Genomic DNA, 12,464 nt, shown 5'->3' on the forward strand with positions numbered 1-12,464 from the left:
TCATTGAGGGACACATGAACTCCAATATGTTCTGTGAAATACTGAAGCAGAGCATGATCCCCTCCCTCCGGAAACTGGGTCACAGGTCAGTGTTCCAGCATGATAATGACCCCAAACACACCTCTAAGACGACCACTGCTTTATTGAAGAGGCTGAGGGTAAAGGTGATGGACTGGCCAAGCATGTCTCCAGACCTAAATCCAGTAAAACATTTATGGGGCATCCTCAAGCGGAAGGTGGAGGAGCGCAAAGTCTCGAATATCCACCAGCTCTGTGATGTTGTCATGGAGGAGTGGAAAAGCATTCCAGTGGCAACCTGTGAAGCTCTGGTAAACTCCATGCCCAGGAGAGTTAAGGCAGTTCTGGAAATTAATGGTGGCCACACAAAATATTGACACTTCACTAAGGGGTGTACTCACTTTTGTTGCCGGTGGTTTAGACATTAATGTCTGTATATTGAGTTATTTTGAGGGAAGAATAAATGTACACTGTTATATAAGCTGCACACAGACGACGTTCATTGTGTCAAAGTGTCATTTTGTCAGTGTTGTCCCATGAAAAGATATACTTACATATCTGCAGAAATGTGAGGGGTGTACTCACTTTTGTGATACACTGTAAGTATTTAATGTTTAGGAGAGTACATAGTCTATCTGTGGATTTTCTAGTTTGGTTAGTGCTCTGCAACCCAATGTTTCCAATCTATGCCAAGTATGTTGAGTCTCTAATCGAGGACCTAAAAGATATGCTACTTGTTCAGACAATTTATGACTTTATGAATTTATGAATGGTGAAGGTTCTTACCACTGATCTTCCTTCCAGTTGATGTGGAGAACATTATCAGTGAGGGAATGGTGGCTCAACTGTTAGAGTACTGGGTTTTTGGTGACAGAGCTGTGGGTTCAATACCTGGCTCAACAAACTGCCATGTTGGGCCATTGAGCAAGGCCCCCAGATGCTGCCCACTGCTCCAGGCACACATGCCCAACCTGCACAAATGCACAACCATGGTGTTCCTGCTAATGTCTGGACAGTGTCAGGAAGTCATTCAGACTCAACTGAACAGGAGATTTTGGATAAACTCTGGAGGGTGAATCCTCGGCTGGGTCAAATAACTGCCTGACCCAGTCTAAGGTTTTGCGGACATCCTCTTCACGAGCTCAGCCACAGACCAGCATATAAGCTCAACACCAGCACTTGAAACTTATAGCCCTGTGCGTAGTGCAGATTTATAGGAAATGATTACTGTGACAGTTTCATACTGATCACACACAGACACATTCAACACACACTTCCCCTGAGCTAATCAGCTCTGCTTCACATACATAGGCAAGGTCTCATTTTGGTTGTGTAATATAAACCTGTTAACACATTGATTTTCACTACATCTCAACATAGTGAAAATCAATGTGTTAACAGGTCTACATACACTTTTAGTAAATTTAAACATTACTAAAAGTGTATGTAGACCTAGGATAAATTATTTGGTCTTGAAAAGTTGAAAAGTGTCAAGACGAGTAGTTTAATTGTAGGTTAATGTTTAAAACTTTTCAATACCAATTAATTTATCCTCAGTCTACATACACTTTTAGTAATGTTTAACATGGGCTCAAGGCTTTAGTTTGTGAATAGGTGTATGTGTAAGTTGGCTGAAATGTTCTATTATGTTCAGTTTACACCTGGAAAACTGGAGGGCTACTATTTGTTTCAGTCACAAACCATCCACCCAACCAACCATGTTATATCACTTATAGATCTTATGGGGAGTATGTAAGCATCCTGCAAGTAGCTACTGTAAGTGTTTAGTGCTGCTCTTTTACCAATTTGTCCTTCTGGAACGCTTTTGGATTAGCACTCGTTTGTATGTGATCTATTGTTATTTCTTGTGTATTTCTGTACATTTAGCTGGAATCTCTGTGATGCTTAAGTTGGGTTCTGTGTCTAACAGTAAAATATGCACTTGTTTTGGGTGAATTTCACATTGTGTAATAGAGTTTGGGGGCCCGTAGTGGCAAGCGGTGTAGCACAGATAAATCTAACTTTGGTCCTCCTGAGCTGCCATTCCTCAGCAGCAGACTGTTGTCTTTGGCTAAACAGATAATTGCAGGAATGAGTACAGGTCATCCTAATATAGTGCACCCAATGATGTACATATGTAAGTATTTTTGAAGAAGTATTTATTTATTTAATATTTGAGGAATCCTTAAGCATTATATGCATCATATGAATTATAAAATGTTATGTTTGTATGTTTGGTTTTACAAAATGATCTTATTCAGCCTTTAAAACATATCTTATATATGCAAATCTGACCTTTAAAAAGCATTTTAGTGTGCAGCAAGGATCTGAGTATAGATGACCCTTTCAGTTTTACTGCATTTATTTCAAGCAGTATTTTACCTTATTAATTGAAGATACACCAAATATTATAAACCATGAATAATAAACACCACTTCATGAAGAATCTGTAGCACTCTGACATCAAATTGATTACATATGAATGAAGTATTAAAGCTAATGCTCTTCTGGTCATAACCTTTCTGTATCTGGTGTTGGTCTGTTAGATCAGATATCTGTTTAAATGGATTAGTATAGTGTATTCTCATCTGCATCTGCACCGTCCAAAGCCAAGCCTGCACCTGTACCCCCTTCTCTGGTTGCAGCAGCAACACTCTAGCACTCTCTCTAGCACTCTCTCACAAGCCATCAGACTTCTCAACTCCAGAGACTGAATGGCACCACACAATACGCACATTCTATTTGCACTACAATCTCAGTCAAAGCTCAGTCTGTCTGATTATTTATTGTATCCTGCCTGTTACACCTGTCAGCACTCTGTGTCTCGTCTGCACTGTCTGTATTGTGTTGCACTATTGTCCTGGAGGAACATTGTTTGGTTTAACTGTGTACTCTGTGTATAGTAACGTATACAGTATAGTATATAGTAAAACCTCTTGAATTGATTTGATCATCCCAAACCCTCCCTTAATCACCGATATCATATTCTCATTGGTGTGGCACAACAGGTAACACCACTTCCTGACAGAGCGCTACCACACCATGTGGAAGACTGGGGTTCAATTCGTGGTCTGGGTGCCTATGCTGTGCTACACCAATAAGAGTCCTTGGGCAAGACTCCTAACACTGCATTGCCCCACCTCTGTAATATGAGTAACCTTGTAAGTTGCTCTGGATAGGAGTGTCAGCCAAATACTGTAAATGTCTTAAATATATGTAAATAAGGAAATATATAATTATATATATAGTTATTAAGCTGTTATTATATTTATGACCTCAGTCTCAAAAGAAGATATAGGAAGCTTTAATCACCACTCATAAAGCATTAAAATATTGAATAATATTACAGTAATGTTTGTATAGCTCTTGAAGTATATCAGAAAAATGCTCATCCTCACAGCATTCATTTCAAGCAGTATTTTCGAGATATTAGTTAAAGTAAACTAAATATTATAAAACAGGATCACCACATCTTCATCCAGCTCTTCCATCCCAGAAGGTATTAGTTGGTGTGGGGAATGAATGCACTTAAATCGAAATAGAATACATTTGGTTGTTTCTTATTGATGGGCTTATTTGATTCAGGCTTTGTATCCTTCATCCTTAAATCCCACAGCATGGAGTGAACTTCAGGTAGCATGATCTTCATCAGCTCTTTCTTCTCCTCAATCCAGCCCTCACCATCGTACGTCTCCTTCATCTGCTTTATGTCCTGCATGTATCTCTTCTGCATTTTGTCTTTTTCCTTCTTCTTTTTTTCATTGCGTTTGATTACTTGTTCTCTAATCATCACAAAGTCGAAGACTGAGCTGTTCCTTCTTGTACTTTTTTGTAAATCTTTTATGTTTTCATTTAGTTTCTGAATGTATTTCTCATCATCCATAATGTCTTCTTGTATCTTTCTGATTGCCACATTCATCACTCTTTTCTCCATCTCTCTGATCTTCTGGTAGATCTCACTGCTGTAGAATCTCTCTGGGTTTTCTTCCAGCATCTTCTCTATCTTCTCCAGCAGCTCTGCAACCTGAGAACCATCCCTGTTCTCCTTAATGTTGAGACAGTGAAACCTGTTCCCACATTTCTCTACAAGTCTCTGAACCTCCTGGTTTCCTGATCTGAACTTCTCAACATCGTTCTTTTGTTGTTCATCAGTAACAGTAAGGAGGATGATGGTGTGTCTCCAGAACATCTCTCCAAATGTCTCCTCCATTTTATCCAGCATCCTTCTTTCCTCTCTTGTCGACTGAATCACAGGAATGACTATGAGGAAGGCATGAGGTCCAGGGGCAGTCAGACGTACACAGTGTGTAACATCCTCCTGAGAAAGTTCAGAGAAGAACCTTTCGGGAGTCTCCAGTAAAGTGAGATTCTTATCATCCACATATCCCTGTCTTAACTTATACTGCTGGCTTGTGATAGATGTAACAGCCTCACTGTTTCCTAAGCCCAGGATGGTGTTTCCTACTGAACCTTTTCCAGATCTAGCTCTCCCCATTAGCACCAGCCTGAGGTCTGGAGATGTTTTTCTAGAAATTTCTTCATCCACTTCATCTGGTATCTGTGTGGTCTTATCTTGTGTTTTCTAAAACATCAATGATTACATACACATTTATCCTGGTTATTCAGATTCTTTACTGTATATAAAGCTGTGATACCAAAAGAGATAACAATGCCAATGTACAGTAAAGAAGATTGTCATGCTGTCAATTACGTTCAATGTTTACTTTCAAAGCATTTGTTTAACTGCAATTTATCATAAAGAAACAAATTAAAAATAAATTCTGAAAATACCTTTGCTTTGATCCACTGTGTAACTTTCTCCAGTGCTCTCTGATTCCTGGAGCAATGCAGTAGTCCTCTATCCTCGTGGAACAGACAGTCCACAGTGAGTGTATTCCCTCTGTCTACACTCCTTCTGCTGTCTGGTACCGTGGCCTTCGGGTCAGATGTGTGATGGAGAACCACTAGAACAGCAGGCTTGGTTTCTGTAGCAGCACAGAGCTTCATTCATCCACAGGAATATAGAGATGATCCTAACTGTCCTCAAACCCTAACAGTACTATTCTATCTTAAAGCTTCAGACTGAGCACACAGCTGCTACCTGATAACTGCTGAAGCTTCTTCAGAGCTGATTCAATGTCGGTTCCAGCTCGAGAGGCAACAGGACAGAAAGCCAGAATGACATCACACTCCTCCACAGTAGACACCTCCTTCAGGCCGGGTTTACCGTCTATCAGCTTTCTTATGAATCCCTCATCTGAACCCAGAGTCTTTCCAGACACACAGGACAGGAACTTCAGGTCTCCTAGAACAGAAAACACACAGTTATCATCCTGAACGTATCTGATTCTACACAAATACACAGCATGATCATTTTGTAAGTCTTATAAATGAAATATATATAAAAGTATGTAAAAGTTTGATGCAGCAGGTAGTGAGTGTGTCACACAGCTTCTATAGTTGTGGGTTTTATCCTCGCTCTGGTCTCTGTCTGAGGAGTTTAGTGTGTTCTTCCTGTGTCTGTATGGGTTTCCTCTGGGTACTCGTTTCCACCCACTGACCATAATCACACATGCTGGGTGAATTGGTGCTAAATAACCCCTAGGTGTGAGTGAAAGGGTGTAAATAGGTGTGAGTAAAAGGGTGCAAATAGGTGTGAGTGAAAGGGTTTCACATAGGTGTGAGTGAAAGGGTTTCAAATAGATGTGAGTGAAAGGGTGTAAATAGGTGTGAGTGAAAGGGTGTAAATAGGTGTGAGTGAAAGGGTGTAAATAGGTGTGAGTGAAAGGGTGTAAAAAGGTGTGAGTGAAAGGGTTTCAAATAGATGTGAGTGAAAGGGTGTAAATAGGTGTGAGTGAAAGGGTGTAAATAGGTGTGAGTGAAAGGGTTTCAAATAGATGTGAGTGAAAGGGTTTCAAATAGATGTGAGTGAAAGGGTGTAAATAGGTGTGAGTGAAAGGGTGTAAATAGGTGTGAGTGAAAGGGTGTAAATAGGTGTGAGTGAAAGGGTTTCAAATAGATGTGAGTGAAAGGGTGTAAATAGATGTGAGTGAAAGGGTGTAAATAGGTCTGAGTGAAAGGGTTTCAAATAGATGTGAGTGAAAGGGTTTCAAATAGATGTGAGTGAAAGGGTGTAAATAGATGTGAGTGAAAGGGTGTAAATAGGTCTGAGTGAAAGGGTTTCAAATAGATGTGAGTGAAAGGGTTTCAAATAGGTGTGAGTGAAAGGGTGTAAATAGGTGTGAGTGAAAGGGTTTCAAATAGGTGTGAGTGAAAGGGTGTAAATAGGTGTGAGTGAAAGGGTGTAAATAGGTGTGAGTGAAAGGGTGTAAATAGATGTGAGTGAAAGGGTTTCAAATAGGTATGAGTGAAAGGGTGTAAATAGGTGTGAGTGAAAGGGTGTAAATAGATGTGAGTGAAAGGGTGTAAATAGATGTGAGTGAAAGGGTTTCAAATAGGTGTGAGTGAAAGGGTGTAAATAGGTGTGAGTGAAAGGGTGTAAATAGATGTGAGTGAAAGGGTTTCAAATAGGTGTGAGTGAAAGGGTTTCAAATAGGTGTGAGTGAAAGGGTGTAAATAGGTGTGAGTGAAAGGGTTTCAAATAGGTGTGAGTGAAAGGGTGTAAATAGATGTGAGTGAAAGGGTGTAAATAGGTGTGAGTGAAAGGGTGTAAATAGGTGTGAGTGAAAGGGTTTCAAATAGGTGTGAGTGAAAGGGTGTAAATAGGTGTGAGTGAAAGGGTTTCAAATAGGTGTGAGTGAAAGGGTGTAAATAGATGTGAGTGAAAGGGTTTCAAATAGGTGTGAGTGAAAGGGTTTCAAATAGGTGTGAGTGAAAGGGTGTAAATAGGTGTGAGTGAAAGGGTGTATATAGGTGTGAGTAAATGGGTGTAAATATTATACCCTGTGATAATTGGGCGCCCTTTCTAGCGGGTATTCCTGCGTTGTGCCCAGTGATTCTGGCAGCAGTGTTGTATTCCTCCACACCTGGTTTGGTCTCAAGACTGCAAATGACTTGTCTTAGTCTTATCTTGGTCTTGATGTTCATTTACTTGTTCTTGCAAACATGCACATATTTAACTTTATGCTTATTTTAACATTCTGTGTATTTATAATTACATTACATTTGAAAGTTTTATGGTTAAATCCTATTTCCATGTCCTACACTGGAGATAACAGTTTCCTTTTCATGAACTCCCTCAAAAGAAACCTGCTGAGAGACACGTCTAACTGTATCTCTGTATCACATCTAACTTTGTCTTCTCCCAGTAAATTAATCTTCCAACCTGCTGGAAGACTGACCACTGAGGTCCCCTCTACCTGTGTCAGACCAGTTTGACTCTTAGCAAAACTAAAAATGTACTGTAAGTGGTTGTTACATTTGGAGCAGTTGAAAATAATCAGAGGGTTTGATTTGACCAAGGGTTTGTTACCAGCTCACTTACACTATATGACCAAATGTTTGTGGACACCCCATCTAATGAATGCCTTCAGCTCCTGTAAATGTCACCTATTGCTGACACAGATGTGCAAATGCACACAAACACACACAGCTTGTCTAGCTACTGTCAATAGAATAGGACAGATCAACATGAGCCTATGGGCAGCATGTCTAATGCCAGGCATGGGCAAGAGGGGAATAAAGCCCCCAGAATTGAGCTGTGGAGCAGTGGAACTGTGTTCTCTGGAATGATGGATGATGGTGCTCCATCCGGTACTTTTGGAATGAGTTGGGGAGTGGTTGGGGATGAGGTGGGGTGGTGATCATCCAACATCCTGACCTTGCTTACCTTGTCCTTGTCTCCAAAATCTAGTAGAAAGCTTTCTTTCCTGGGCAGTAGAGAGGAGCTTGCTAGCTTCTAGCTTACATCTCTTGCAGAACCTCCGCTCTCTCCTTTAAGCTCTTTATCAGAAACACTCTCGCTGATTGCTTGTTAGTTGTGGATCAGAACAAGTAGCTAACACAAGAGTATATTACTTTTAAAAGATCAGCCTGGCTGTAATGCCTTGTAGGGTATCTAAGATGACCTCTACTCCGCGTCAGAGTAAGATTAGACCTTAGATTTATCTACAGAAGGGTTTTGTGCTGTAATGTGGGTAAGCTTTGAGCTGTATAAAAGACACTGTGTTCTTTAGAGCAGAGCTTCATTTTCTAAGTCAGTGTTGCACAGAACTGTCTAATGGAACGCAGGAAAACAGCAAGATTTGTACCAACTCTGTGGGTTTACATTGTCCAGACATATCGAGAAGAATCAGGAGAACCAAGAATTGTATGAGCCTTCTGGGTTGACGTTGTCTGGACATCTCTAGAGGAACCAAGAGAACCAAGAATTGTACCATCTCTCATGCTTAACATTGGAGAAACCAAGAGAACCAAGAATAGGACCAGTTTGGGTTAATATTGTCTGGACATCTTTAGAGGAACCAAACAAACCAAGACTTTTTCCAACTCTCTGGGTTAACATTGTCTGGACAGCTCTAGAAGAATCAGGAGAACCAAGAATTGTACCAACTCTCAGGCTTAACTTTGTTTGGAGGAACCAAGAGAACCACAACTTTTACCAACCCAGAGTTAAATTGTCTGGACATCTCGAGAGGAACCAATAAAACCAAGAATTGTACCAACTCTCAGGCAGACATTGTCTGGAGGAACCAAGATAACCAAGAATTAGGCCACCTCAGGGTTAAAATTGTCTGAACATCCTTAGAAGAACCAAGAGAACCAATAATTGTACCAATTCTGGGTTAATATTGTTTGGACAGCTCTAGAAGAATCAGGAGGACCAAGAATTGTACTAACTCTCAGGCTTAACTTTGTTTGGAGGAACCAAACCCAGGGTTAAATTGTCTGGACATCTCAAGAGGAACCACAAGAGCCAAGAATGGGACCAATATTGTTCTAAAGTCTCACGGATTCTTCCATGGTTTCAGCTTCACAGAGATGCTGTGAGTGGAAGTCTTTTCATCGCTCCAGCTAGAACCCACAAACCTGAGTGGGCCCCTCCACACTAACCCAGCAATGGGGGAGAAAACAGTATCCTCCGGGCCTCCGGTGTGTGTGCAGATCCTGTCCACAATCGCCCTGGTGTGTTTTGGTCTCTACTGCATCGTCAAAGGCGTCTCCTTTGGCTTCTTCAACTGGTGGTACATCCTGGGTGCTTCATGCCTTCTAACAACAGCCTTCGCCGCCTTCCGTGTCTACGAGGTGTGTGTGATCATGGCTCGGAGTGAGATGGCTCAGGCTGAGCCCTGCATGACAGTGCCATGAAGAATGCTTTTGACTGGATGCTTCAACTACAGCTTAAATAGTTAGGTATGAGTAATCCTGAGTTACTGTACAAGATGATGGATGTTCATGGATGGACCATATATGCAATGGACGGTTTGGACTAGATGAAGCTCCTTCAGCTGAGATCCTTTGCTGTTACTACCAGGTGACTTGCTGTAAGGATATGTTGGTAGATCATACAAGAAGACCTAGTTTTCATTCTATTTGAGAAAGACTATGGTAAGATGACACCCTTGAAAGTAAGATTAGAGCCCAGATTTACCTCTAGATGCAGCGGGAGAAGTGATTTCACCAAGGGTAATCTTATTCTGAGCTGTATCTAAGGCATGAGTTCCATCAAAGCTGAGTCCAGAAGTTCCTCAAATTCATTCTTTGAATGTTGCATTTTTCAAACCTGCGTAAAGTGGCGATTGTCATAGCCTTCTCCATCTAAGCCAGGCCAAGCTGTCATACACTATATAGACAAAAACATTGGGACACCTGCTCTTTCGCAGTTTCTTCTGAAATCAATGTCATTAAAAGAGTTGATTCTGCTTTTGTTGGAGTAGCTGTCTCTACTGTTCAGGGAAGAAGGTGAGGTGAAGGTGAAGATCTGATTGCATTTAGTAACAAGAGCGTTAATGAGGTCAGGATGTTGAAGATGATCACCAACCCACCTTATCATCATCTCACAAAACTCATCCCAAAAGTACTGCATGGAACACAATCTATCATTCCAGAGAACACAGTTCCACTGCTCCACAGCTCCAAGCTGGGGGGCTTCATACCCCCCTCTAGCCCACGCCTGGCATTAGGCAGCATGGTGCCAGTTGGTTCATGTTTACCGGCTCCAGAGAGTCCTGTTCTATTGGCAGTATTTACTGTCCATTTCCATGAAGACAGGGGGCGGTATATAGACTCTTAAGCCTGTGACCTGCACAAGACAAGAGCCAGCCTCCACCTCACACTTTCATAATGGTCCTTTTTGTAAAGGGCCTTGCATTACGTAATATAGGCTCTGCATAAAGTCCTACCACCTACACCATGAGGTGACAGACAAGAAACTGTTGCTATTAATACATTGCCAGTCTTGTAAAAACCTTGTATCTCCAAAACTTAACAGGAGAAGAAAAAAAAACTTCTTAACTTTTAGTGGAAGTCGATGTAAAAAGACTTGCCGAGGCATTTTGGAGCATTTCTATTGGTCCATTCATCAGTGTAAAAAATAACTAGATTCAGCAGTCAGATAAAGACTGCAAAAGAGAGAAGGTTTTTGCACGACAGTGACAATAGATTTATTAATATTTGACCAACATAACACTGTAATTGAGTACTAGACAAAGGCCTATGACTTGGCCTTTGATTAAAGGTGCTTATTGAGCAGGGTTGAGCTAGATTCACTCTGCATCCGTACCCGTGTCGGGTCCAGAGCCTCCACAGCATACAATGTAAAATGTCCTTAGACTACCCTTTTTTTTTTAGAAGTATACCCTACTTTTGTTTTTAAAAACAAAAACCTTTTATATAGGCCTACTAACTTCAAATTGTAACAAAATGTAAATGAATCTCTACTGTACAGTGAGGTGTTAATAATATTTCATTAGAGTTAAATTAGCTTTCATTTAACAAAGTTCTTTTTAACATACAGTTATTCAAAAGAAGACCACATGAAGTTTGGAGGTCTGACCCTGCTCTGTCATTTTACATGGCTGACCGCTTCGTGGCTGAGCTGCTGTCGTTCTCACTGTGGAAAATTTAGTAGTGAGGAAATTGTATAACGTGGCGTCCGATCACAGTCTCACGCTGGAATTTACTGAGCTCCTAAAAGCGACCCATTCTTCCACTAATGTTTGTGAAATGTTTGCTTGGTTTTATAAACCTGTGGCTATGGAATTGATTGGAACACCTGAATTGGGCATGTCTTTTTCTCAAACATTATGGAGGGCACTCTATAACAATGTGTATGATGTGTATTAGACTAGCCTTCATAGGAGCTTTATATGCAGACTTACCTGCATTTTCTGCTGCTGCCGGTTCAGACTCTCCTCCCTCTCGCTGAAAGATAGTGGGAATGATAGAGTACAGTTTACAGCTCTCTCTGAATGTGGAGTTTCCATTTAGAGTTTTAGTGCAGTTTATTGCTTCAGTAAATAAACAGCAGTAAAGTGTGTAGAATGAGAGTACTGACTAAACCCTCACCTGGGGGACTGGACCTGTGCTGTCTGGCAGGATCCACCACAAAGAGTCTACAAATGGATTCATTAGACAAAACATACAATAGACCTAATTTAGTATCAGTGCAGTATACAGTACATATAATAATGATGATAATAATAATAATAATAATAATAACCAGTAGTAAATTGATGAGGCATGACTTACCCCTCTGTGATACACCCTGACTTCTCTCCTAAAAAGAAAGAGAAAGCATCAGTGTTTAGGTGCAGTGAGGGATCTGTTTGAGTGTGATATAACATGTTGAAGACTGCGGTGTGTGAGATTCTGTTGTTCCGGATACATTAAAAGATAACGAAATTATATTACTAATCTCAAACTGTAATGCTGTACTTTGGTGTCCTTCACATGTGAACATACATTTCATTCATATTTAAGCAGCAGTTAAATTATAACAGAATGTCTGTGTTGAAGGAATTCTGAAAATACCTTTGCTTTGATCCACTGTGTAACTTTCTCCAGTGCTCTCTGATTCCTGGAGCATTGCAGTAGTCCTCTATCCTCGTGGAACAGACAGTCCACAGTGAGTGTATTCCCTCTGTCTACACTCCTTCTGCTGTCTGGTACCGTGGCCTCCGGGTCAAATGTGTGATGGAGAACCACTAGAACAGCAGGCTTGGTTTCTGTAGCAGCACAGAGCTTCATTCATTCACAGGAATATAGAGATGATCCTAACTGTCCTCAAACCCTAACAGTACTATTCTACCTTAAAGCTTCAGACTGAGCACACAGCTGCTACCTGATAACTGCTGAAGCTTCTTCAGAGCTGATTCAATGTCGGTTCCAGCTCGAGAGGCAACAGGACAGAAAGCCAGAATGACATCACACTCCTCCACAGTAGACACCTCCTTCAGGCCGGGTATACCATCTATCAGCTTTCTTATGAATCCCTCATCTAAACCCAGAGTCTTTCCAGACACACAGGACAGGAACTTCAGGTCTCC

General features: G+C 41.0%; 1 protein-coding gene across 1 annotated transcript; it reads right to left on the reverse strand.

The window, feature by feature from the left end:
* Positions 1–3,306: 3,306 nt before the first annotated feature.
* On the reverse strand, positions 3,307–12,053 carry LOC140563976 (GTPase IMAP family member 9-like). The gene is made up of 7 exons (XM_072688985.1): positions 11,950–12,053; positions 11,668–11,695; positions 11,485–11,531; positions 11,298–11,340; positions 5,120–5,323; positions 4,810–5,003; positions 3,307–4,600 (listed from the first exon to the last, which is right to left on the reverse strand). Exon 7 carries the CDS (start codon positions 4,511–4,513, stop codon positions 3,521–3,523), a length of 993 nt encoding a protein of 330 aa, XP_072545086.1. The 5' UTR covers positions 4,514–4,600; positions 4,810–5,003; positions 5,120–5,323; positions 11,298–11,340; positions 11,485–11,531; positions 11,668–11,695; positions 11,950–12,053; the 3' UTR covers positions 3,307–3,520.
* Positions 12,054–12,464: the final 411 nt, after the last annotated feature.

The sequence above is a fragment of the Salminus brasiliensis genome, chromosome 1, assembly GCF_030463535.1.
Source record: "Salminus brasiliensis chromosome 1, fSalBra1.hap2, whole genome shotgun sequence".
NCBI lineage: Eukaryota > Metazoa > Chordata > Actinopteri > Characiformes > Bryconidae > Salminus > Salminus brasiliensis.

Bases quoted from the DNA above. Each gene is read 5' to 3' on its own strand.
- LOC140563976 (XM_072688985.1), bottom strand. From the start codon at position 4,513: ATGGGGAGAGCTAGATCTGGAAAAGGTTCAGTAGGAAACACCATCCTG.